This window comes from Loxodonta africana, chromosome 14, assembly GCF_030014295.1.
Source record: "Loxodonta africana isolate mLoxAfr1 chromosome 14, mLoxAfr1.hap2, whole genome shotgun sequence".
In the NCBI taxonomy this organism is placed as follows: domain Eukaryota; kingdom Metazoa; phylum Chordata; class Mammalia; order Proboscidea; family Elephantidae; genus Loxodonta; species Loxodonta africana.
In genome coordinates this window covers 50,526,911-50,553,613 of record NC_087355.1, presented here as the reverse complement: position 1 = coordinate 50,553,613, position 26,703 = coordinate 50,526,911, and the positions used below count along the sequence as shown (strand labels likewise).

The 26,703-nt window shown below is 42.8% G+C and overlaps 1 protein-coding gene across 10 annotated transcripts in view; it reads right to left on the bottom strand.

Moving 5' to 3' along the window:
* The window catches only part of VPS13B (vacuolar protein sorting 13 homolog B), a 916,907-nt gene that overhangs the window by 10,497 nt on the left and 879,707 nt on the right, over positions 1 to 26,703 (bottom strand). For 8 of the 10 annotated variants that reach the window (XM_064267936.1, XM_064267938.1, XM_064267934.1 and 5 more), the window contains 4 exons: positions 15,612 to 15,730; positions 11,787 to 12,592; positions 7,986 to 8,162; positions 5,866 to 6,036 (listed from right to left, as the gene is read on the bottom strand). In XM_064267936.1, coding sequence (XP_064124006.1) covers positions 5,866 to 6,036; positions 7,986 to 8,162; positions 11,787 to 12,592; positions 15,612 to 15,730 — 1,273 coding nt within the window. Of the gene's footprint in view, positions 1 to 5,865; positions 6,037 to 7,985; positions 8,163 to 11,742; positions 12,593 to 14,798; positions 14,895 to 15,611; positions 15,731 to 26,703 lie in introns of those variants that run through there. The other 2 variants (XM_064267941.1, XM_064267942.1) reach the window with 2 other exon arrangements.

Below are 26,703 nucleotides of genomic sequence, written 5' to 3'. Positions count from 1 at the left end.
GTTGTTGTTGAGTAGATTCCAACTCAGCGTGACCCTACAGGACAGAGTAGAACTGCCTTATAGGTTTCCAAGGCTGATAAATCTTTACCGAAGCAGGCTGCCACATCTTTCTCCCGAGGAGCGGCTGGTGGGCTCGAACAGTCAACCTTTTGGTTAGCAGGTAAGCGCTTAACCACTGTGCCACCAGGACTCCCCTATCTAACCCAGTAAGAGGGAAAATTTCATTATAGCTCTTGATGAAATTCTGGTTTCAACCAAAGTTGCTAGGATCAATAAAAATGCACAGTCCCCCTAGTAGAAGTTTTAGTGTATGTCAAATGCCATTACTCTAAATGCCACTCATTCAAAATCTCTTGGGTAAACGGAGATTTCCAGGTCTCAGTTAGTGACCTGCTAATTTCAAAGCAATATTCCATTGAACAAAGTCCAATAAAACAAAAGGCCAGTTCTTTCAGGTCAATTGTAAAGGGAATGCTCTCCCCTGAAGATTCCATTCCTCTAGGTTTTGACAGAATCATGTAAGTTTACTCGTGGGTAGATTAATAATGACCTGAGGCAACAGGTCTGTTTCCCAGCCTCGACCAATTTGTCTCAAACCTTCTAAAGAAATGAGATGGCTGTCATGGGCTGAGGGATCACAATCTTGGCTCCTGACACCCAGTCCTGGCAACTCTAGCTCGGAGCCCTCTTCACTTGGTCAGAGTCTAAGGAATCAGATGCTCTGTTCTCCAGCTGTGAGATCAGGGGTCACAGCGGCTGGGGAGTATCAACCAAACCCACCACAGGGGAAAGGAATTCACCATCAGTGAGTGGGAAGCGGGAACTGGGGCCTTCAAATCTTTTCATAGCAGATAGTTCAGAATGAGCAGTATCAAATCATAGTTTTTGTGATTTCATTATCTGGTTTCTTTCAAGAAAGAGATGCTTAAGAGTAAGAAAGCAGCTGAAGTAAATAATTACAAATTTAGCAATAAATCACTTGTATTTATGATAGAAATGTCTTTGCTCAAATGTAGCTTTCCGTAAGACTACTGAAAATGAGTTCCAAAACCCAAAACCAAACCCACTGCCATCAATTCCAACTCATAGTGACCCTGTAGGTCAGCGGAGAACTGCCCCATAGGGTCTCCAAGGCTGTAAATCTTTGTGGAAGCAGAATGCCACATCTTTCTCCTGTGGGGTGGCTGGTGGGTTCAAACCGCTGACCTTTTGGTTAGCAGCTGAGAGCTTAACCACTGCGCCACCAGAGGTCCTTAAAAAATGAGTCGCGGCGGGGGTGGGGGGGCAGTTACTTCATTTGGAATCTCCCATTTCTCCTTAATGCGACAGGGTTAACCTGTAGAAAGAACACAGCCTTGACCAGATTACCTGAAAAGAGCTCGAACGTCTATCTGCCTTAAATACAAAGAGGTATCTACAGTGAGACTCCCGTTTGATCTGCTTTCTCCAGCCACTGGCCACAGTGAAGGCTCTAGTTATTGTGGCTTTGACAGGTAAACTATCTGGGCAGCGAGAAAAGTGGAAAGCCCGAACCTACGACAAAGTGTTAGATTCTGTGAGTTTGAGGCGCTGCTGGATCATATGACCTCAGCTCAGCACCAGGCCCTCAAGGGGGAAGGTGGTCTCATCACACACACCAACACCTCACTGCTCACCAGGTGCAGCTCTCTGCCTCTTTGTGCTAACGACCTGGAGACCACAGGGGCCATGACAGACCAGCCACAGTTTCATGGTCTCTTCAACCCTGCCCTAAGAGAGGGTGCTTCTCTTAGGACTTTACAAGGTTTTCTTATTGAGTATAATCCGGCTAAATCCTACAACTGGTAAATTATTTACTGTCATATTCGCAAACTCTGCTCTAAGGCTTTAAGTAGTGTAAATGGATCCCCTAAACTTGTCTCTTGGCATTGGGCCCACAGGGTGGGCGGCCACATGGAGGCGGCTGTGATGTGATGTAACAGGGGCCAGGAGGGAAGAGGGAGTCTCGGGTTGGGTTCTTACTGGACTCTGTGGGAAACGGAGAAATAGGGGAGGTGTTTCCTTGGGTACCCTTTAATTTTAGGGGGAGGGTTATCTTTGTGAAGCAAGAGAAATAAAAAGGCTCTCCCTCACCTTTCCTGTGACCTGCTCTCCGGCCTCAGGCAACAAACACTTGGTCTCCGGTCTGTGAAAGCCTCTACTTCAGTGTCTGCTTTGTAAGCTTTTGCAGAAGGATGTGGCTTTATTTTGGGCACTTTTTTTTGACACAGTAGCAGAGGCACAGGCCTAAGCTGAGACACCAAGCTACAGCTTACCGTTCCTGAGACAAAGGAGACCCACAGTGTATATTAGGCATTCTAGCTTCAGGCTGTCTTTTTTTGACTAGGAAAGACCAGCAAACTGAGCAGGAAGCACTAAGGTCTGTCTCTGTTATCCCTAGATTCCCTAATAACTGTGAACAAGTCAGCTCATGGCAGATGGTGGCAGCAGAGGGACTATACTGTCTCTTGCTGTGCACAACTCTTCAGTTACTCTGAGGGAAATCTTCCTGATCCACCTGGTAGAGGCCAATGTTGTTGGGATTCCAAATGGCATACCTAAGAGTGGCTCGAAGACACGGAGAGGCATGGCTTCTGGGAACGTTAGCAATGCTTCATAAAAATCAGATGGAGGCCCAAAATAAGAGTGGGTCAGAACAGCAGTTTGTGGCAGTCTGCCCTCGGTTTTCATGAGAAGAAGGCATGTTTAGGAGTGAATGTGGAGTGTGAACTGTGACATGGAGCTGCACATCCTCTCTTAGCTCCAGCTCCCGGGCATAGTGTGGGTGTTTGAGGAGCGGATCTGGTAAATGTGGACGAGCTTAGTGCCAATTCTGCAGGCTAAACGGAGCTTTTCCAAAAGCCATTGCTTTTGGAAAACTTGTGGAGCTCATCCAGAAGCCTTGGCGGCATCTCTCTCCGAGCTGGCACTTTCTCTCACCGATCTGCGGGCAGTGTGGCTGGGCACAGCAGCTAAGGACTTCTGTTGATTTTCAAGTGCCTCATGACACTCCACAGTATCCTCTGAGGGTGAAGCAGAGACTAGAGGACCCACCAAACCCAGACAGTTGGGGGAAATGTGTTTTTTCTACCCTGGGAATTTCAATTGTCCAGTCTCCCCCCACCCTGTTTCCAGGCCCGGGGCCCTCCAGGATAGGCGACACCATGGACAGGCCTAGGTTCTAGTCCCTCACTTCCTCATCTGCTAGAGGTCTGACCTGGGGAAATGACCTTCCCTCATCCATGCCTACTGTTGTGAAGATCAAATGAAAATGGCACATGTGGAAGTGCCAAGTGTAAAGTGTTCTTTAATGTATTTTTATCAACTGAGCCCTTAACGTTTCTAGCTCGTAAAGGAAGAAATTGAACGACTAGAATTCCTATGGGTTTCAAACTACTGTAGGATAATAGCTCTAACTTCAACTAGGCATTTAATTGCACACAGCAATTTTAAACAGTATTTCTGGGGGTAGATTAAATGGGCAAAAATCTATAATTTTCAAGGGGAGGGTGCTCAGCTGGTCCTACTCTCCTTCTCTTCTTCCTGCCACACATCACGTAGGTCTAGGGTCAGATGTTTTGAAGTAACCCAGAGGTTATGTGGAATACAGACAGGCTCTCGAACTCCTAGTCATCATCTGCAACCCATGGATAAAATGAACATGTTCTCCTCCTTTAGAGGAAAGGAAGCTGGTTTGGGCTAAGCTTGAGATACCTACTCTGAACTAAAATCTCTTAAAAAAAAAATCTCTTAGGAGTCCGGAAATGGGCATGCTGCTCAGAGGATGTCCTACATTAGGAATGGAGTCCCCTGGGCTCTGGGTCAAGGCCCAGTATTTGCAGGTCCAATCAGTATACACAGGGGAGGCGTTTACTTCACCCCCAGAACTCACAGGTTTTCATACATTCCCAGAGATGCAAAGATCCGAAGAGCCCGCTGCAGTTTCCACGGGGAGACCAAATGATTCCCGTGCATGGGTGAGGATGCACAAGACACAATGACTACAGCAAAGATTAAAGCTTTAGGAGTCACGCGCCCAGAGGGCTGACATCATAATGACAGATTCATGGCTACTCATGTAACTGATTGCTACCACCAGGCCCAAGTCTATACAGTAGAAACTGGGTAGGGGGTGTGGGCTGCTGTAGGTGGGAGAGAATAGGAACTTCAGGCTAGACAGGAGTCAGGGGTGGAGAGGGCCACTGCCATCCAGCCCAGCTCTTCCCTTTCTGCTCACCTGTAAGTGCCCAGAAGAGTTTGATGGAGGGAAGAAGCTCTCATGTCAGAGCAGAGGGTGCTTAACCCTACAATTCTTACTTAGCGTAAAAGGTCCCAAAATCCTAAAACGATGACCTTGAGGTCCCCAAGATAACCTCACTGTCACTTCTTCTGGCTACAACAACTTAATCCATCGAACCAGAACTAAAGCAAAACTGTTCAAATGTCTATTTCCAGGGACACTCTTTGAAACCAGGTAACTCTTAGAGTTCCTTTGCTACCATAATGCACAAACGATGGTGCTGTTTACCAAACACTAACTCATTGCCTTGCACACGACCGCCCTTATTTCTAATCATGGTATACGCCAGCCCCACATAAAAAACGAGAACCTCAGGCTCAGAGAAGAACTTGTTCGAAGTCACAAAAAAAGGACTTGGGCATTAGAACAGGGGCTGCTGGCTCCTGAGGACTATGATCCTTCCACCACACACTGGCCTCAAAGCAGCCACTGCTGCCTTCGGGGTGACCGAGTCAAGCAAGGAGACTGCTCCTTCACCCAGGATTTTCACCCCAGGTCATTAGCTTCCCGTTTCCGGGCATTATCAAATGACAGTGCCTCCCCCCCGCACCCCCCCCCCCGCCAGAATGTTCTTTCTTAAATAATTTCCAGTAACTTAACCTGAACTTGTAACATTTTACTACTTCCTCCCAGAGCCTCAGCTGGGCTGCGGTTGCAAGTTGAGGAGTTGTGTAGAGAATTGAAGATTGGAGAGAGGACAAGTCCTTTCAAGCTCATCTTTTCTAACCTTTGCTCGGAGCTGCTTTTGGCCACTTTGATCTCTGCGAGCTGCATACTCCTTCAGATACTCGCAGGCAGGTTGCCAAGCAATACAGTTTTAAGTTCCTTTGCAAACAAATAAACAAAAAATACCCTTGAAAATTCACCTCTGTGAAATTTCAGCTCCAAGGAGTCCTTTTTATAGATCTTCCCAAAGCAACTTATTTTCAAACATTTGTAATATTTTGAAATATCCATAGCAATCTGCACCTCTAAGTATACTATCTTGGCCGGTTGACAAACAATAATTACTCTGAGTCAGGCTGATCGAGCACGCTTCAAAAACATATGAAAGGAAAAAGCAGGCTTCTCACTGAAGTCTACATGGCATTTGCACGTTGCTCAAGTGCTTCTCTAACAAAAGCAAGCATCTCAGTATCTATAGTAGCGAAGGTGCCAGGGCTTCAGAAGGGCTGCCTGGTACTCACTTTAAAAAGCTAACAGCTGTATGCCACTGTCCTTTTGTCCACCACCACACTTGGGGGCCTCTTATGGAATTATTTTTTCCTTTGGAGAGCCACACTGAGGCCAGAGATATGTTCCTGCCAGAGGCAGAGGAAGGCAGAAGGCAGAGCACACGGGTTTCCGTTGCCGCAGGGTGGGGCTGGAAATGAGGGTCTCGCTGGTAGGCACCGGAGTGAGTGCCTTGTCCTCTCTGAGCCTCACCTTTGTCTGCTGGAAGGATGTAAACTTCACAACCATCCCCAGGGCGAATGGGAATTTGACAAATCCCCTGTAGAGCCCGAGTGCTGACAGACATGAGTAGTGTGTTCCCAGTGGCCCCTTACCGAGAAGGCTGATGCCCAGCCGGGACAGGCCTTGTCGGAGCCCCTCGCCCAGGCTCTCGGGGAGTTGCCGCCGCCACTCCTCCTGCCGGTTGTAGTGCTCCTCATCCAGTGAGAGTCGGTCCATGTTCCGGGCCAGGCTCGTGGCCAGGTTGGTGATGGATGTGAGGGTACCTGAGGGCACAAAACACACAGGTTGGCCTCCTGGTCACAAGATGGACCCCAGAGGGGCGGGCCCTGGGGGGTGGTAGCGGGGAGGCAGCTGAGAGCACTGCTGTCTTTCCTGGACATGCCCGGGTGGCAAGAAATGTTTGCTCCTTCTGGGCAATTTCAAACAATCACCTTAAGAAAATGAGGTGCTGATGAACACTTGTGAAAGTGATGGCACTCTTCTAACAGAAAAAGCCCAGAGTTTCAGATAAAATTATCATTCACTATCATTTAATTGTCACGGCTTGGTCAAAACAGTTCTGAAGTCCTCACAGAGGCCCAGCTTTGAAGGTTTAAAACTTGCCTACTCTAATTTTAGAGGTTATGTTGCTGAATTTTAGACAAATTGTAAAGAAATGTTTCTACTTTAGAAATAAAAAATTTCTTTCCTTATTACTTCAGTTATAATAAAGGGAGACACTAAACTGTATCATTTGACATTCTGAGGAAATAATTATTTTGCCACAGAGGATATGTGCAATTTTGATATTCTGGCTGTTAACTGAAAAAAGCAAGGGCAATAAAGGGAGGAAATCACTTCAAAGCAATGATTTTGCTTGGTTTTCCTAAGAAAGGTTGTTTTAGCATCTTGCTCAAAAAAGTTGTATTTCCCTGTAGCAAGTCTGCATGTATCTCAGTGAACAAATTCAAAAGGCATCCATGGACACGTCCCAAATTTAACAAAGTAACTCATGTTATGGGACACCTAATTTCAAGAAGAAAATGGCAGATGTCATTTTTGCAGCTGCACTTTTACCGGTGATCTGAAAAAAAGGAAAAAAAAAAAAACAACAAAAAACCATGAATGTAGGTACACACAGACACCAACAAACCAACAGACTTTGCTAAGAGGAGAGAACAAGTGTAAAAAACATTCAGTGAGTCAGTAAGCTAAAATTATCACTGAAGTTAAGGTCAATTTAGCGGGTGCTGGTTGTCTTATTTTCAAATAAAAACAACAGAACCACAAAGATTCAAATGTCAAGAACATGGAGAAATCCACAGTGACTCATCTGCTCCCAGGCCTCTGGGATGATTCAGGGGCTGGTCCTTTTCATTGTCTGTCCATGAAATTTATGGATCATGGATTCTCATATTTCAAGCTCAAGTCTTCTACTGAGGCCTTCTAGAGACTTCTACAACCTGCCCACACATAAGAGAGCTGCAGCACTGTCTACAGTAAAATGCCTCTCATGGAGAAAAGCCCTTTGCCCTGTTTTCCCTGCCTCCTACTAAGAAGGGGCCTTAGATGCTCAGATGGGCCATTGCCAACTTGTCAGTTCCCGAGGCACTGCCAGCCTGACCAAAATATTATCTGCAAACACATGGATAAAACAAACATGTTCCCCTTCTTTTGGGAAGCCTGGTTCTCCGGCTGCAGCTCTGAGCAACCGGCCTCTGTTTCTGATGACACATCTGGGCCACAAGATGGCACTGTTTACGTGTTGTGCTAAAGGAAGGCTGGCTGCTTTACCTCCAAATCTGCTTTCATGTCAAAATGTATCCATATCCTTACAAAAGTTATGACAACTGTATCTACATTAAAAAAAAATATGATGAGGCAACACAGTGTAGGATTTCTGATGTTTAGCAGAAGTCTTGAACACCTTTAATATTTCTGTATTTATCACATGGAATAACAGTGGAGCCAATCCTTGTTTTCCCAATGGGAGGTTTAAAATTCTGAAGTTTCTGAAACATTTTTACACACTACAGGCAAGTAGTGACCTGTTTAAAACATAAGACCTTATATATGAGCTTTGTTACAAATCCAACATTTCACTGCAAGCTAACAAGCCAAACAAAGCTAGAAGCAACCTGAATGCATTTAAAACTTTAACACATCCCTAAAAAAAAAAAAATCTGGGAAGGAGTAAAAATAAGGCATTATTACAAGGAACCAAAACAGCTACCTTTGGAGATGTGCTTTACAAATGACGTCGTTCCTCTGGAAACTCCACTTACAAAGGCACCGGGGCCACGGGTCAGCCCCTCATACGGAAGCCTGAAGAAGTCGGCAATCCCGTTCCCTATGCTTCTCACCAAACTCGCCGGGCTGCCGAGGATTTCCAAAGATCCAACCACCCAGCCTGCAATGGCCCAAAGCGAAAGGGTTACTGAAACCTTAAATGCAGCACTTTCAACATTTGTGAAAAAGTGACCCATTTTCTGTGCAATTCATTTTTCACACTAGAATTGAGAATGTAATAAGCTTCTTTGGAGCAAAATATGGGAAATAACCCATTCCCTGTGAATTCATAAATGGCAAGCTTTCATACTTTATAAATCAAAGTGATCCTTTTGGCAGCCTCACAAACAGCTTTAATGTGACTTCCTTGCTGAGCTTCCTGTATTCCTGCTAACAGGGCTCCATGTGCAGGGGCATGCAGGCTGGGGACAGGGGTTCCCTGCTTTGCAGGTTTCTGCTGCTGTTAGAGTTATCTGTGAAAACTAGCTGGGGCGGCAGAGGACCAGGATTGCCAGGAGGAAGAGGAGGTGCCTGCTCCAGGGGAGGAGGCCACATGCTAGATGGGGTGTTGCAAAGGCGATGCAAACTTCTGACAAGGATGGAGGAGTTATTTTTAATCTTTCCCAATCCTACTAAGCTGAATGCTTCCCTTCGGAGCAGAGCTACAGCCAAATGTCTCCCCTGCACCCTGGCTTCAGTTGGGTAAACATCAGTGACATGGACATATTGATTAGGTTAGCAAGGGTGGGCATTTCCTGTAAACATCCCAGGAGGGCAGCTTTGGGTCTTATTTTCTAGTTAAGGTCTGGCTTGCTGGGAGCTGACCTGCTCAGTGGCCTGACTGCTGTATCTATTGCCTTGTGGGAACATGGCTGTGGTGCAGCACCCCCAGAGGCTTTCCTTCTCCTTCCTCCCCAGGGTGGGGACCTAGGGCTACCGGCCCAGAGGATTGGAGGTGCAGGCAAGGGCCAAGGGCCACAGAGAGGGGGATTCTGAAAGGCAAGTCCAACCTCCAGGAATCCATTGACCTTCCTGGCTGTGGCTGAGAGCCTTTTCTGGGGAGGTCATGGGGACAGGACCCATGTGGGAGCCATCCCTCCCTCACAGGCAGGTCCTTGGGGGACAGTCCTGTGACAGAGATCCACAGTCAAGAGGACTGGGAAGGTGTGGGTAGAAGAGCCAAGCATGGGTCCTGAAAGATGCCCAGGCCTTGTTCATGTAGAGGGGGCCATTTGTAAATTTTGAGCCCCTCTCTCTTCTCTGGAACATTATGATGACAACGTTAGGGTTTAGGTCGATGGAGGAATAATTTCCAGAAGGAGAAGACTAAAAATGGGAAGGCCTATGAGTGCCAGGCATTCGACTCATTCAATTCTCACAGTGACTGCATACAAAAGAAATATTATCATCTCCCTTCAAATAAATTTACGTGAGCCAATAATGACTAAGCCCCTGCTTGGGGTCAGCGAGTATATCAGACACAGGAGTCAGAGGTGAATCTGACATGGCAGTACCCTGTCTCCATGGTCTCACAGGCAGGGAGAGGAGGGAACTGAGGCTCAGAGATTAAGTCAGTTGCTCACACCATCAATCTCCCAGCTGGGGAGAACTATGGGCTGGGTTTCCGACCCAGGTTTACCTGATTCCAAAGCCCATCCACCCTCTTTCTGTGACACCCTCTAGGCTGTGAAGACTAGGCAGGGTGCCTATGGGAGGTGGCAGAATATTCCTCCTTGAAGCAGATTCCCTCTAGCCTGGAATGGTTTGTTGTAACATCCCACCTGGAGGAGACGGTTGTATAGAAACATCTGAAGCCCTTTTCTCCAAAGATTCCACACATAGGTCAAGACAGTAGCTGTTGCCAAGCAAAGACCAGTCTACACTGACTGGACCCATCCAAGTCAGTGCAGTGGGCACTGAGTGTGAGTAGAAAGCACCCAGCCTGGCCATCCAGCTCTCACCCAGTGCTGGGGGCCCTTCCTGCTCACTACGGCCTCCTCCCGTCGCTGCTGCCTCCAGATCTTCGTTGCTGCTGCTTCCAGATCTTCTTCAGATTGTCCATAGGTTTTCAGTGACTGAGTTCCCAACAGGCTTTACAAACTTGGCCCTCTATGTTCGGATTTCTTGTCTCAGTATATAATGAGGTTAGGACAACAGCTCAGAGGATTTTTAGGTGGATTACAAAAAATCCAAACAGAATGTTCTTGTGAAAGCTCATTAAAAACATAAAACAGGGAGAGATCATTTTTAGCACACAGGCTACAGGAACACATTTACTTGGTGCCACAAGCTGGAGTTTCTCTGCCAGCTCATTACACAGATGGGTGCCCCCACACCTCGGCGTTTACGTGGTGACTGATGGGAGGTATATTCCTTCCGAGGACTCAGATCAGAGCTCGGTAACCTAATTCCTGTTCCTCATATTAGAAGCAAAACTGCCTGGAAGGGTAAGTTTCTGGAATTGTTTATAAATATATGCATCTATTAAGTCTGAAATGTTAACTGCTTATTTTTAAATGGTTTCTTAGCAAGAGGGAAATGCTTTCTTCACTGTTGTGCAAGCTATCAAAACAAGTCTGGCAGGGCCCTCCCCTGATCTTGTCATTTTCAGTTTAAGAGTTCTGGCAGACCTATTAACTCTATGAATTTTCATTGAGGAGAAAAATCTAATCTTAACAAGATGGCAATAACACTGCCACAATATTAATCTTAGATGGGACTGCATCCATCAGACGCAACGCTACAAAGCGGGTAGAACGAGGTCCTCTTCTTTGTGGCCTCGGGAAAGTAAGACTGGCAGGCTCTTTACCCGGAAGGGCTAACCAAGCTAACTCTGAAACATGAGGAGCCAGGTTATCAGAGGGCAAGTGCTTCCGACTGAGCCTGGGTCAGGAATGTGTGCTTTGATGGTGATTATACCTACGTATTCTGAGACAGCACAGTCCCAACACTCGATTTTAGCCCACAGTACTCCTCACACGGCATTTTGTACTCGTATTCAGCCCACTCCTGTAGACTTTAATGGCCAGACTGAAAAGAGAAACCTTGCCTCCTGGCCTTCAACATGCAAGGGGTTGCAGAAGGCGGTGAACCAGGAAGGAGCAAGGCCGTTCTTTTGTTTTGGACTCAGGTCTGTGGAGAGGGGGAGACCAGCAGCAGCCCCCTCTTTGCGGTATGTCTCCTTTCTGCATCTTACTAAAAAAGCACACATAATCTCCTGAATTTCTCTCCTCAGTTATTCACGGGCTGTAATAAAAAACTGACAACCTAGAACTTGGTTTCTTTTAGGCCCAAAGACTGAAGACCTGGGCTAGTCTTCCTGGCTGCACTAGTGTGCTAATATGGGGCCTTGTACCAAAAAGGACTTGCTAAGTTGAATTAAAATTCTAAGTTACAAAACTGCTAATATAACAGGTACTATTGGCTGGTATTAAGTGTCAAGCAAAATGCAAGGTACTTTACATACTTTCATCTTATCCTCTCAAAACCCCCCAAATCCATTTAATAGAGGAAACAGAGACTCAGAGAGGTTCAATAACTTTCCCAAGGCCTTAAAGCTGGCAGTGGTAGAATCTGGATTTAAATCCAGTTCTAACTGCAAAGGCCGTGTTCTTCACTTCTCACCATGTTGCTTCCCTAGTGTCATGAAGCAGGTAGGGCACTACCCAAAGTACCTCACGTCTGCCCAGCCTCTTGCTCACCAGATTGAGGGTAAGGTCACAGGCCCTCTGCTTGTCGTCCTCACCTGCTCTGAAGAGAGCTCCAGCGGCATAGTGCATTGCCAGGGCATGGATGAGCTGCCTGGCTGTGGTGAAGATGGGCCCTCTTTCAAACACTGAGAAGGAGAGAGGAGTGTGGTCGGAGGCTATGTACAGCTTGAGAGAAGCGTGGATACTGACAAGGAGATTCACGGGCTGTATCACCAGCTTTCGTAACTTCACAGGATTCACCAAGGCCCTGGCGTGCTGCCTGACCTGCACAGGCAATACCTGTTTACCACCTGAGAGGACCTTGGGGTGACCAGCCAGCTTGCTGTTAGGAAGGTAGGTGTCAAACAAAGTTTTGACATAGTACACAAATGTATCTTCCACATACAACCTGGCAGGTTTCAATTCAAAACTGAACTCATTAATATCAAATACGAAGCTCTTGCCCTCAGTTAAGGTGATGCAAAGTTTGATAAAACAATTTTCCTTGTATTCTTCCAAATCTTTGCTGGATACGAGGAGACTCTGCATTTTGGAACACTGAGTAGGTTCTGATTTTTCTCCCTGGCAGAGCAAGACAGCAAAGTGGAAATTGGACTTGTTGTAAAGCTGGTTGTCCAACTGCAAGTCCCCACAGTAGACCTCCAGACAGTAAAGCTGAAAGAGTGCTGCTGGGGTCTCTTCCACAGGGAGGTGACCAGCCATGGGGACCATTTGGAGAAAAACATTGTCCAGTGTGAGTCGCAGAAGCTCAGACGATGCTTTGTGATGGGTGAGGTCATCAAACACTGCCAGGCTCAATTGAGTGATGAGCATTTTAAATGTAATAATCTTCTCCACAATTCTAGAGGATAAAGGGAAAAGAATATTATTATTCTCCTGCTTTTCTTTCCTTTTTTAAATGACAGTGCCTTATTAAATACCTCCTGGACATCAGATTCTCATAAGAAACAAATAAGAACTTAACTTTCAGTACATCCTGTCTGGACAGAGCCAGTAACATCCAGCAGTATTGGGAAATGTTCCCAATGAGACTACTACAAGTTCTTGTCATGTTTCTGTGTGTGTTTCCCTTATCAACACCAGATTTTTACTCCAAAACCCCTCTAGTTGTTGTGCACTAATTCTCTGTCATGATGATGACAAGGCAGAAAGGCATCATAAAGTAACTAAGCTTCTTAAATTGAAAAAGTGAACCGAGTAGACGAAAACTTACCGTGAACTCCTATCACAAAACCGCCCACCTACCAGCACCCAAGTCCGTGTGCTCTGCTCTCCCCACCATTTCTAGAGCGGAAAAACTGCCCCTGCTCCTGTGTCAGGTGAGCCCTTCTATCGTGGTCTAAGTCACTCTGCTCTTAGGACTCAGGGCATCACTCTAGCCATTCAGATGGCTCCTACCCTACATCATCCATTTTTCCTTATTTACTGGATCATTACTCACAGTAATAAACATGGGGTTTTCCTATGTTAAAAAATTCCTTTTGTAACTCCAATTCTTCCTCTAGCTAGAACTCAGTTTTCTGATCCTCTACATGAAAACTCTGAAGCATTTTCTATACATATTGTCTCCTATTCCTCTCCTTCCAGTCTCTCCTAAACTTGCCCCAAGCAGGCTTTTGCCCTCACCAGTCTACCAAAACAACTCTTGTCAAGGTCACAAATGACTTCCATGTAGAAGTCCATGTGGAAAATCAAATTATGGATTTTCAATCTTTCACGTACCTAAACTATCAGTAGCATTTAACATTGTTGATAACCCCCTCCTCTTGGAAACTCTTTATATGGCTTCCAGGATACCATTCTTTCTTTTCTTCTGTCTCTCTTGTCACTCATCGTCAGTCACCTAGGCAAATCCCTCCTCTTCTCCCAGACCTCCTAAAGCTAAGGTGCCCTCGGTCCTCTTCTCTTTCCTCTCTCCACTCACTCCCTTGGAGATGTCATTCAGCCTCATGCTTTGAAATATCAACTATATGTTGATGACTTCCAAAATTACCTATTTAATCCAGAATTCTTCCTCGAACTTCAGACTTGCATATCTAACTGCCTATACACATACTCACTTAGATGTCTAAAAGACATCTAAGCTTATATCTATAACCGAACTTTTACTCTTGTCCCTAAACCTACACACAGTCTTTCCCATCTCAGCTGATGGCACCACGTCCTTCCAGTTGCTCAGACCAAAACTTTCGGGGTCATCCTTGATGCTTCGACTTTCAACCCTTATCCAATGTGTCAGGAAATACCATTGCTTTATCTTAAAAATATATCCAGAATCTGTTCATTTCTTATCACTTCCACCAATACCACCGCATCTCTAGTCTGAGTAAGTGTAATACTCTCCTTGCTTCCACCTTTGTTACTCTACAGTCTACTACAACAGGGTAGCCAGATGGTCTTCTAAAAATTTAAGTCAGGTCATGTAACTTTTCTCCTCAAAGTGGTATTATTATATTTTAATTTAAATTACTTTTATGATTATAAAATAAATGCTTCTTGTAGAAAATGAAAATACTGAAAATAATCACTTATAATCCCACATCTATTAACAATTTTGATTGTTTCTTTTCCTTTCAGTCTTTTTTCTAGGCATGTTTTCTGTATGTGTGAGAGCATATGTTTATGCATGTGTGTGTGTATATGTGTATATATGATGCATAGCTACAATCATGCTGAATTATATATTTTGATTGCATTATTTTAGATTATATCATATGCATTTTTCTATCCATTAAAAATTCTATTTTTCTATAAGACTTTTAAAAAATTTCCCATTTATCCATTCCCCTACTGATGGGCATTTGTACTTTGAATATTTTGCCATGATAATAAACAATGCAATGAACATCTCTCTGCGTATATCTCTATTGTTATTTCCTTAGTATCTAGTTTTAAAAGTAGAATTTTCAAGCTAAAGGGATTTTAAAGCTCTTAATACGTATTATTTAAACGGCTTTCCAGAAAATGGTGCCAATTTACACTTCCATCAGGACTGCATAAAATGGAACAACAGTGTTAATTTATTAAGTAAATAATATCATACTTACATTTGCATTTCTCTCATTACTTGTTATTTCCTCTTTCTAGAATTTTCTGTTCCTGTCTTTTGCCTTGTTTCTTTTTGGAGGAAGGGGGTATTCTTCCTATTAAATTGTATAAGCTCTTTTAAATTAAGGAATTAAGGATATTAACTTTTTGTCTGGTTTATGGTTTTGAAACCTGATGCCAACACTCAGGTCAAAGGGGTAGAATGTAACCCTAAGAAATGTATTTATTTTTTTATGTAGCTCTAACTACTAAGTCAAAGTTGTTATATGGATACAGAAATATTAACTTACATTTCATGCTTATGATTATAAAATATAATTCCAAGATATTTGTCTTAGTCTCTAAATCAGTTTTGTTGAACTTCTTACAGAAGAACTGGGAAGAGTATATTAGAAGATACTACATTGCTACCCATCGTAGGTATGATTTAATGCTAGTAACTATAGTTTTACTTATGGATTACACAGTAATTAGCCCAAAGCATTAATGTATATATATGTTTTTTTTTTGGTTTTCAGAAACCAAACGCACTGCGGTCAAGTTAATTCTGACTTACAGTGACCCTACTGGATAGAGCAGAACTGCCCCATAGGGCGTCTAAGCCTGTAAATGTTTACGGAAGCAGATTGCCACATTTTTCTCCCAAGGAGCAGCTGGGTTTTAACTGCTGACATTTTGGTTAGCAATTGAGTACTTTAACCACTGTGCCACCAGGGCTCGCTGTAGGGTAGACAAAGAATGCTAAATAATAAGTTTAAACTTTATAACAGGAAAGCTTATTACACTGCTATTGGGAAAATAATTAAACCTACCTGTTGGTACTGGCTAAAATAGGTCCTGCTTTTCGTTCTGGGGCCAGTGTTATAAAGACTGTTCCACACTGATGGACAATGTCCACATATACATAGCCAAAACCGGTTAGGAACAAAACCTGCAAAAAGAATATTCAAAATCTGATTAAAAAGAAATAACAAACACTACTGAAATGGCTGACTTCAAATGTCTCAAGTTCTGATTCAATACCACAAACACTTCCTGGTTTTAGTTCTTTATATCCATGTGTACAAGCTATTCAGTTGACATGGAATGAAAAAAAAAACCTAAAAAATCAAATCCAGATTTTTCAATATCCAGCTGTAAGGTTCATAGGAAAAAAAAAAAAAAATGATGGATGATGGGGCACGAGTGTCTTCATTCTCTGCTTTTTGAAATTGGCAAATAACTGTACGGGCTGGAGCCCAGCCACAGACCAGCTTTATGTGTGCATGTGAATCTCTGTGAGGGGCGGGGGGAGGAGGAGGAGGGAAACCCCAAAAACCTAGGACTTGAAATGCAATATGCAAAGTTTCAGGCTCTTGAGCACTGATTTTCTACCATGGGGGTATCCTTCCATGCCAGCCAGAGATATCAAAAACATATCTGAAAACCTACCAACAAGACACCTCATTAATCCCCTTAATGTCTCTCACATAACTTGTAACAAGAATGTTGGGTATGTTAATTTGCTTGAGTCAAAATTAATTTTCTACCATGAAAAGGTGGACCAAGACCTAAGAAAATAGTTCCATCTCAGGGGGCCAGATGCCAGGCCAGCAAGAACAGATGTCCTTTGAACGTTAAATACCCGTGATGCTTAAATGGATAAGCATTTTAGATCAAAACTATTTGAAAAACAACTTCAAGAACATCATGTTCACAGCCAGGGTTACCTGAGAGTAGGGTAAGAACTTCCGTATGCTTGGGAAAGTCAGTTCTGAGGATTTGCAATATCACTGTAGTCCAAGCCTGGGCCGTTTATTATTGTTGTTTTTGTTGTTATGTGCTGTAGAGTTAGTTAGGACTCATAGCGACCCTATATACAGCAGAATGAAACAGTGCCCATTCCTTCGCCACCTTCATAATCATTGCTGTGTTTGAGCCCACTGTTGCAGCCACTGTGTTAATCCATTTTGTTGAAGGTCTGCCTCTTTTTGCTGAGCCTCTGCCTTACCAAATCATGATGTCTGTCATAGATTGAACTGTATTCCCCCAAAATGTGTGTCAACTTGGCTAGACCATGATTCCCAGTATCGTGTGGCTGTCCACCATTTTGTGATCTGATGTGATTTTCCTATTTGTTGTAAATCCTACATCTATGATGTTAATGAGGCAGGAATAGAGGCAGTTATGTTAATGAGGCAGGACTCAATCTACAAGATTGGGTTGTGTCTTAAGTCAATCTTTTTTGAGATATAAAAGAGAGAAGCGAGCAGAGAGACAGGGGGACCTCATACCACCAAGAAACAAGAGCCAGAATAGTATGTCCTTTGGGCCTGGGGTCCCTGCGCTGAGAAACTCCTAGACTGAGGAAGACTGATGATAAGGTCTTCTCCCAGAGCCGAAAGAGAGCGAAAGCCTTCCCCTCTATCTGACACCCTGAATTTGGACTTCTGGAGCCCTGAATTTGGATTACTAGCCTCCTAGACTGTGAGAGAATAAATTTCTCTTTGTTAAAGCCATCCACTTGTGGTATTTCTGTTATAGCAGCACTAGATAACTAAGACTGTGTCCTTCAGGGACTGGTCCCTCTTGATAACATGTCCAAAGTACGTGAGATGAAGTCTTGCTATCTTTGCTTCTAAGGAGCATTCTGGCTCTATTTCTCCAAGACAAATTTGTTCATTCTTCTGGCAGTCCATGGTTTATTCAATATTCTTCACCAACACCACAATTCAAAGGCATCAGTTCTTTGGTTTTCCTTATTTATTGTCCAGCTTTTGCATGCATATGAGGCAACTTAAAATACCATGGCTTGGATCAGGGGCACCTCAGTCCTCAGAGTGACATCTTTGCTTTTTAACACTTTAAAGAGGTCTTTTGTAGCAGATTTGCCCAAGGTAATACATTGTTTGATTTCTTGACTGCTGCTTCCATGGGTGTTGATGGCATATCCAAGTAAAATGAAATCCTTGACAATTTCAGTATTTTCTCCATTTATCATGATGTTGCTTATTGGTCCAGTTGGGAGCATTGTTGTTTCCTTTGTGTCGAGGTGTAATCCATACTGAATGTTATAGTCTTTGATCTTCATCAATATGTGCTTCAAGTCCTCTTCACTTTCAGCAAGCCAGGTTGTGTCATCTGCATGTCACAGGTTGCTAATGAGTCCTCCTCCGATCCTGATGCCCTGTTCTTCTTCATATAGTCCAGCTTCTCAGATTATTTGCTCAGCATACAGACTGAATAAGTGTGGTGAAAGGATACAACCCTAACGCACACCTTTCATGATTTTAAACCACGTAGTATTTCCCTGTTGTGTTCGAATGAGTGCCTTTTGTTAGGACAGCAAATAAAAGGAGAAAGAAATTTCCTGACCAAAGGAATAAAAGTAGTTGGTTGCTTGACATATACTGAATGTATTTTAATTTTGACTAAATGAAGAAGTAATAGAGAGAATATACACAGAATTGTAAGAAACAGTCACAGACTCAAATTTAGAAGCAACCTCAATTATCACTGGGCTCCTTTCTTGTGAAGTGGTTCTTGCTTCAGAGATCCTGACCATCTTTAGCATCCAGGGCACCGGGATGTCATGTCTACCTCCTCCTCTTCTCCCTGCATCTAGCAGTCATCAGACCCTCCAGCTCTGCCATATACCTCCACTTGTGCCTTCTTTTTTATTCTATGATATTGTACTAGCTCAGGTCCTTATCTGCCAATCACCACTCCCTTTGCCTAGAATCCCATTTTCTCCATACAAGTCCTTTCAAAATTCTATGTATCTTTGCATATACAGCTCATGAAACTGTTCCCTAATTTTCCTATTTCCTTGTCTTGATACCTACTCCTGTAAACCAAAACCATTTTCATTGTATTTCTATTTGAACACAAATTTGATTGTTTGTATTATAGTTTATATACCTGACTCAGTCACTAGATTATAAATTTCTTGAGGGCAAGGGAAGAGTTAGTTTGTTGTATTTGTATTCTTCATGTATAGTTCTGCAAAAGTATCTGTTTCAAAAGACCTTCCGTCCTCAATTTTCCCTATTCATTCCAAGGTAAGAACTGAACTTGGCTATGATAAAATTTGGAATGCAGCCAGCTTAAAAACTGGCTTAGCTTACCAACCTAAAACACAATCGGTATTCTTTGAGAAACATTCACATTTATCAAAGCCATGGTTTCAGGGGATATGTAAAGTGGGTCACGTTGCTTTTTTACTGGGCTGATGGATATGAAATTATTTATGCATTAGTCACAAAGCTTTTTAAGGCTCTATGCTCCCATATATACTCTCTTCTCTCAATGACTGTCTGTAACTTCAGAACACAACCCAGGTTTTTAGCAGAGTGCTAAAAACCAGAACTACTACTCTTCCAAGGAGGCACTGGGATCAGAATAGGAAAATATTTATTGTTCTGCTCATTCTCAAAGTAGTCTTTAGGCATTATAAAATGAGGATGCTTATACTCTCTAAAGTAATAAAGATAAGGCAAGCTGATGGTCCCTGCTAACTGTCCAAGGGACTTCTGAAAGCAAGCAAATTAACCTAAACCTTTCAGGTACTTCTGGCCAAAAAACCTGGACTCAGCACAGAAATTTTTGTTGGGAGTCCCTTTTACCACTGAGGTGGAAGGAACACAGACTTCAGTTCTTGGAGCCTACACCCATCTCTTTTCACATGGAGAGAGAGAGGCTCCTTACATCTCCAAGCCGCTTGTACAGTGGTAGCTCTAAGGAGTAGGGACCTAAATGTCAGAGAAATTAAGCACCGAAACCCAGTTCCCCCAAAAGTTTAAAATAAAATTCTGTTTTGTTCTGATGGCTCAATCATTTAGTCATTCAATTAATTATTTGAAAAACACTTAAAGTGTAGCTACAAAGAGTCAGTCACTGTATTAGGTACAGAGAAGATATAATCACACCCTCCGGTTGTTCACAGCCCAGCTTATTTTTAAAAAGTCAGGCAGACAAATACAGTTCCAGGGCTGTGGTGTATAAACTGTTTCCCCTCTGGAAGAATTAATCATTTTCTTTTTTTGGTCTCCATGTAAGCTCCACAAGGGCAATAGTTTTGTGTCTGTTTTGCCCAGTACTTATAACCAGTACCTGGCACTCAGTAAGAATCAAGGCTGATGATCTGAATGGATGTCATTTAAATGTGGCTCCTGTCATAGAGACTTCTAGCGTCCACCCATTTCTAGTTCTCCTTTCCTTCTGGGCACAGAGGAGGATTATGCTCACTATCCCCTTGCAGTTAGGTATGACCATGTGACTGACTGTGTACAATGGGCTGAAAGCAGAATTGACATGTATCATTTCTACTCTGTCTTAGCTGGTCGCTAACAATAACAACAGCTTCTGAGTCATCCATGGAAGCAGCAGTCAAGAAATGCAACAACTATTGCCTTGGGCAAATCTAGTGTCAAAGATCTCTTTAAAGTTTTAAAAAGCAAAGATGTCGTTTTGATGACTAAGGTGTGTTTGATCCAAGCCATGGTCTTTTCAGTCATCTCATATGCATGCAAAAGTAGGATAGTGAAAAAGGAGACAGAAGAACTGGTACGTTCAACCTGTAATGTTGGTGAAAAACACTGAATATACCGTGGACTGCCACAAGAATGAATAAATCGATCTTAGAAGAAATACAGTCAGAACGTCCCTTAGAAGTGAGGATGGCACGACTTTAACTTGCTTACTTTGGATGCATCATCAGGAAAGGCCAATTGCTAGAAAAGGACATCATGTTTGGTAAACAAAACAAGAGAAACCCTCAACGAGATAGACTGACACAATAGCCGCAAGAATGGACTTAAACATACTAACGATTGTGAAGATGGCACAGCACTGGGCAACGTTTTTTCTGTTATACATGGGATCATCATTTAGTCAGAGCCAACTCACTAGGAACCAACAGTAACAACTTCTGAGTCAAAGCATAACAGAGCCAGCCTTCTTCCTCTGCTTCAGAGACTGAAAAAAAGGTGTGTTCTAGATCAATGGCAGGCCAAATCCGGTCTATTGCCTGTTATTGCACATAAAGTTTTATTGGAAAATAGCTATGCTCATTTTTTATGTATTGTTTCTAATGAGTTGAGTAGTTGGGACAGAGACTGTATGGCTCACAAAGCCTAAAATATTTACTATCTAGATCTTTAAAAGTTTGCTGATCCCTCTTCTAAATAGTTGTGGTAGACTGTTAAACTAATGTCCCTCAGTGGAGCATATGTCTCAGTAACCACGCCCTTGTGTAGTCCCTTCCCGATCTTTCAAGAGAGAAGCCCAAGCTTCACAGCTAAACCCATCCCTCAGCCAACCCTCCAGTCAAATGCAGCCACATGAGTGATCCCAGGCTAACGCTGCAGAAAAATCACCCAACCAACCCTCAAAATTGTGAGAAGTAGTAAATCACTGGTGTTTTAAGATACTGGACACATAGTATGAGCAAGAAATAAACCCTAGGGTTACGACAGGCAGCATAACCTGGCCTACAGCAACAATACAGATATGGAAAATACAAGCAAGGTTATTTATAAAAAACTTAAAATATGAGGCACTGGCTTAACCGCCAGGCAGCAGAAGTTGATATCGAAAGCTGCAAAAATGGGTACCTATGTTATGAAGTGGCAAAATATTTAGTAAAACTGCTGTGTGAGATTACTTGGGAGGTAGATCATGAACCTCATAAATTTGTAGCTCTAGAAGGTGAGGTTTGAAAACAAAACATTAACAGTGTGTGTTAGCTGCTGCCGGCTGCGTCTGGCAATGTATTATGAAGAGATGAACTTAGGAAAGAACTGGCCAGTTTGCAAACAAAAATGAAACGAAATAGATTCCAAAACATCAAGGCCTTGCAAAGTTGGAAATGCCAAATGATTTTAACCCCAAACAGTAAGAGATAAAATTTGGAAAGCCTTTGAACACAAAGACAGATTAATGCTAAGCCTTAAGACTGAGTATAGGCATCACACCCACTGTTAAAACTTCCTAATTATTAAGACGACTTAAGAAAAAGATTAGATAGAATGTATATGTTTCCCACAGAAGCTCTCTTAAATTCAGAAAGAGGTGAGGAAGCAAGATAGCAAAGAAATGTCCTAAAAAGGACCATGGATGCATTACTGATACATGAAATTATCTGGAATCAAATTGATAAGAACGGTGCAGAGTTTTTGAGAAATTACTACTGCCCAATAAACTCATGCACCTAAACTAAAAGGGACGGTGATTATTTGAGACTCAATACAACTTCACATGTGGCCAAGAAAGATTTCCCAGAGGGTAACCCAGGGACCCGAAGAACAATGGTGATTGAGCTCCTCTACAAGGAGAAACAGGGTTCAAAGGGCATTCTTTACTTCCAGCACACCCATTGTTGCTGCTGAGTCAATTCTGACTCATAGTTACCCCATAGGACAGAGCAGAACTGCCCCATATTGTTTCCAAGGAGCACCTGGTGGATTCGAATTGCCAACCTTTTGGTTAGCAGCCATAGCTCTTAACCACTATGCTACCAGGGTTTTCCCACAATACGTGCCCAGAAAAATGCCAGAGCTTCTGTGGACGTGAGGCCTGACGTATGTCTCTCAATCTTTTCCTTTCCAAACTGGAGGGCTTATCACTGCCATCCTGTCCTGTATAAGGGTAGTGGGAGAGGAGCTGATAAATTCAGAGGTCTCCAAATCAAAAACAGTCACATCCAGTAGGGATGGGAAATCACTAACTAGATAGCAGACAAGTGTTAACTTTGATGAAGGGAAAGACAACACGCAATATAAGGGAAGTCAGCACACCTTGATCAAAGCGAAGCCATAGAAGCTTCCTAGACACATCCAAACACCTTGAGGGATCAAGTTATGGGACTGAAGGCTGGGGACCACAGTCTCAGGGAACATCTAGGTCAACTGGTATAACATAGTTCACAAAGAAGATGTTCTACATCCTACATTGGTCGTAGCATCTGGGATCTTAAAAGCTTGTGAGTGGCCACCAAAAATACATCTATTGGATCCAGCACGTTCAGAGCAAAGGAGAACGAAGAACACCAAAGACACAAGGAAAATCTTACTCCAAAGGACCAATGGATCACACGAACCGCAGCCTCCACCATCCTGAGCGCAGAAGAACTAGATGGTGCCTGGTTAGCACCACTGATGGCTTTGACAGGGATCACAATAGATGGTTCCAGACAAAGTGGGAGAAAAATGCAGAACAAAATTCAAACTTATGAGAAAGGACCAGACTTACGAGTCTGACAGAGCCTGGAGGAAGACCTGAGACCATGGCCCCCGGACACCCTGTTAACTAACTCAGAACTGAAGCCACTCCCAAAGTCCACCTTTCAGCCAAAGATTAGACAGGCCTATAAAACGAACAATAACACACGTGAGGAATGTGCTTCTTAGTTCAATCAAGTATACGAAACCAAATGAGCAACACCTGCCCAAAAGCAAAGATGAGAAGGCAGGAAGAGACAGGAAACCCGGATGAATGGACACAGGGAACCTGGGATGTAAAGGCAAAGGGGGAGAATGCTGACACATTGTGGGGATTGCAACCAATGTCACAAAACAATTTGTGTATTAATTTTTGAATGAGAAACTATTTGCACTGTAAAATTTCACCTAAAACACACACAAGTCACATCTGGACCGAGTGAGTGTCACTCTGAAGTACTGGATTTCAAGTAGGATTTGGTGACTGGTTACACCCTTGGGGAGGAGATTTGTTTGTGCTGTGTGTTTGAAAAAGGATGAATTAAATGACTAAGAACCAAAGGGAAGTTTTTTTTTTTTTAAGTTGTTTGCTACTGCAGAATAACCTAGCTGGTCCTGATCAACACTGTCCTTTAGTTGTTTCTTACTTTCTTCACATACCAGCAGTAGTGGTGGAATGTCTGGAAGGCCATAGGCAATATATAATTAGAGATGTGCTGCTGTACGTCAAAACATATTAGGGTGATAATTTGTGTTTTGCTATTCGTATCTCTATTAGAGCACTTTGGTCAATAAGATTTTATCCTATATCTTTTGGGTATAAGAATACTATCCCAGGCTCAAGTCTTGTCTTCTACTTAGTATATTATCTTTTACTATATTACAAACCATTCAATACAGTTTGTGCTTTTCTATGTATCCAGTTATCTTTATTGAAATACTTACTATATTTATATCCAACAAAAAAAATTAAAAAAATTATATTGATTTAACTTTGCTAAGTTAATAAGTCACAAGATGACACATGACAATTATGGGTAGCATTCTTGAACATCTTTTTCTCTCTCTTCTTTTGTTGCTTTTTTCTGGTATAAGTGAAAGTCCAGGGATAATCAAGAGGAAGTTATAAAGTATCCCAGCACTGCAGCTAAGTTAAACTTAAATAATAGGCATCCCTGTTATTACGGTCCTTAAACTGCCTCCTCTCCAAATGTTCACTGAGTCCCTCTTCAGTTGGACTCCAATTCCCATTATATCTTGTTGGGCCTCCTCCCTGTTCCTTAGCTCTCTTTCTTCTACCAAACTAATTTTGTCCCCACCTCGAAATTCCATTTTTTTTATGTACGACAGTTTAGCCATGTCTTTTCTCACTGCTATCTTCCCACAGCCAAAATGGTTCATCCAAATGTTTTCCTTAAGACAATCTTCTCCTCTCAGAGGGATTCTGCCAACTACTCCTAAAAGTGATAATTTTCTTCCCTACTTCTGAATATTCAAGTTAAAGATAGTGTAATACTTATTAATGTGTGTTGGGAGTTGATATGTCTAAATTGATCTGAAGATAATCAGGCATTTTCTTTGTTCTGCCGACTTTTGGCTAAAAACGATTTCTCATATAAAATTTCACCCTCTTTTTCAGGAAGGAATAAATTTAAAATTTACTACTTCTAACCAGATTAAATAGTATTTAAAAGGATATCCTAAGAAGGAAAACAATGATACGGAAGAATTCAGTACTTAGTCTTTGAAGAGATGTAGAGATTTCCACATGTACTAAAGGATGAACCCTGAACTACAGGGTAAGGCAATAAGATGTAGCTTGCCTGGTCTCAGGTAGTACTCTTTATAAGTGGTCAGTGGATGGATAGCTTTCTCTGGGGGATACTTTGTGTTTTAGTATTTGGTGGTAGTTGTAGAGAAGACTGGAAGGTTGAGAGGCTGGCAACAGACCCTTTAAGGGACAACTGTCAAAATCTGAGAGACGGATGATGAACAAAGGCCTGAAGTAGGCCCTGGTGACAGAGAGGAGGGGAGATTGCAGAGACGTTTCTCAGGAATTTCTGATAGCACCTGGTGACTTACTGCATGTGCAAGGGAAGACAGAAAAAGGAAGGCAACATATGCAGTAGGAAGAAGATAGGCTTAGAAGCCAGAAAGCCCTGGACACAAATCCCAGATCCACTTGCCCTGTGCAAGTTAACCCCTCTGAGCTTCATGTAGCATCTGCCTTTCAGGGATGTGATTGAGACTGATGATGATATTTTTAGAGTGCCGGACATAAAACAGGCATTTAATATAAACTTATACCAATATTATTCAAGGTTTTCATACTGGGAACATAATGATGACATTAACTGAAGCAGGTCTGGGGAATGGGGAACAGTCACTCTGATTTCAGTCATGTTGAGTTTGAGGTACTTGTAGCTCATTCAGGTAGACTTGTCTGGTGGGTAGCTAGAAACACTGACTTGGAGCTGGGGAGAGGTACAGGGTCCAGAGCCTTCTGCGAATGACTGAGTGACACATGGTAGCTAAAGCTATGAGATGAAACAGATCTTCCAGAAAGGAAAAGAAGGGAGATGAATTTCTAAGATGATCCAGGTAGAAAATGTTGGATAGGGATGAAAAGGAAATAGCAAATATCCTGGATGTAATTCTTCCCTCTGTATACTTACTAAAAAGCATTTTACGAAAATCCCTACTACCAAGTATCTTCAGAAGCAGTTGTGACTCGGCCAGAACAAACCGGTAAATACATAGGAGACTCCATATCAGGGCACCTGGCAGACACTCAGAAGTGGGTGCCAAGTTGCTGATACCTGCTCTGGCCTTTATACGACCATGAGTGAAGGGGTGCGACGTAAGCAAGAAGTCAAAATATCTGCTCTACACAGTTTATAAATCAGGTACTCGCTTGGATTGACAATTTTTTTTCTACGTAAAAATTCTTGGACAGAGGCTAGGAATAGCTCTGAAAATGACCACATGCTGCTTTAAGCATCAGTGCTCGGGGTTACCTGTCTGATCTGCACAAAATGGACTGATTACACATTTGAGCCCTTATTCATCAAGGCACTTAACAAAGTATCTCATGATATTCTCGTAGACAAGATAAGAAAAATCTTACACAGCTTAAAAAGTGCTTTTAGGTGCATTTTCTTATTCAAGAATGTGGGCTAGGCATACAGCTTGGTGCGTTAGTGTCCGATTGAGCCCAGGCATTCGGGAAATGTCCAGTGATTCATTACAGCATGTAGACCTTAGACTTATCCTGTTCAACATTTTTATTAATGAGTTGGATAGACGTGTAGGATGCATGCTGACCACATCTATAGATGACATAAAGCTTACAGGGATACTTAATATGTTAGATGACAGAATCACAATTTTTTTAAAAGTGATTTCAACAGCTAGACTAGGCCAATAGCAACAAACCTTAATTTATTGGGGAATAAATGTAAAGTCCTGTCACTGGGTTCATAAAGTCAACTGTACAGCAAGTTGTATGATAAAGACTGGGGGATGTGGTTGACCACAGTTCAATAATAATAAACAGTCTCAACTCATTAATAAAAAGCTAACCCAATCTTCAACTTTATTAATGGAAGCATAGGGAGGTAATGGCTGGTTAGACCGCATTTGGAATACTATGTGAAACTTCGGCTGCCAGGTTTTTAAGAGGGAACATAACACATTACTGTGTTCA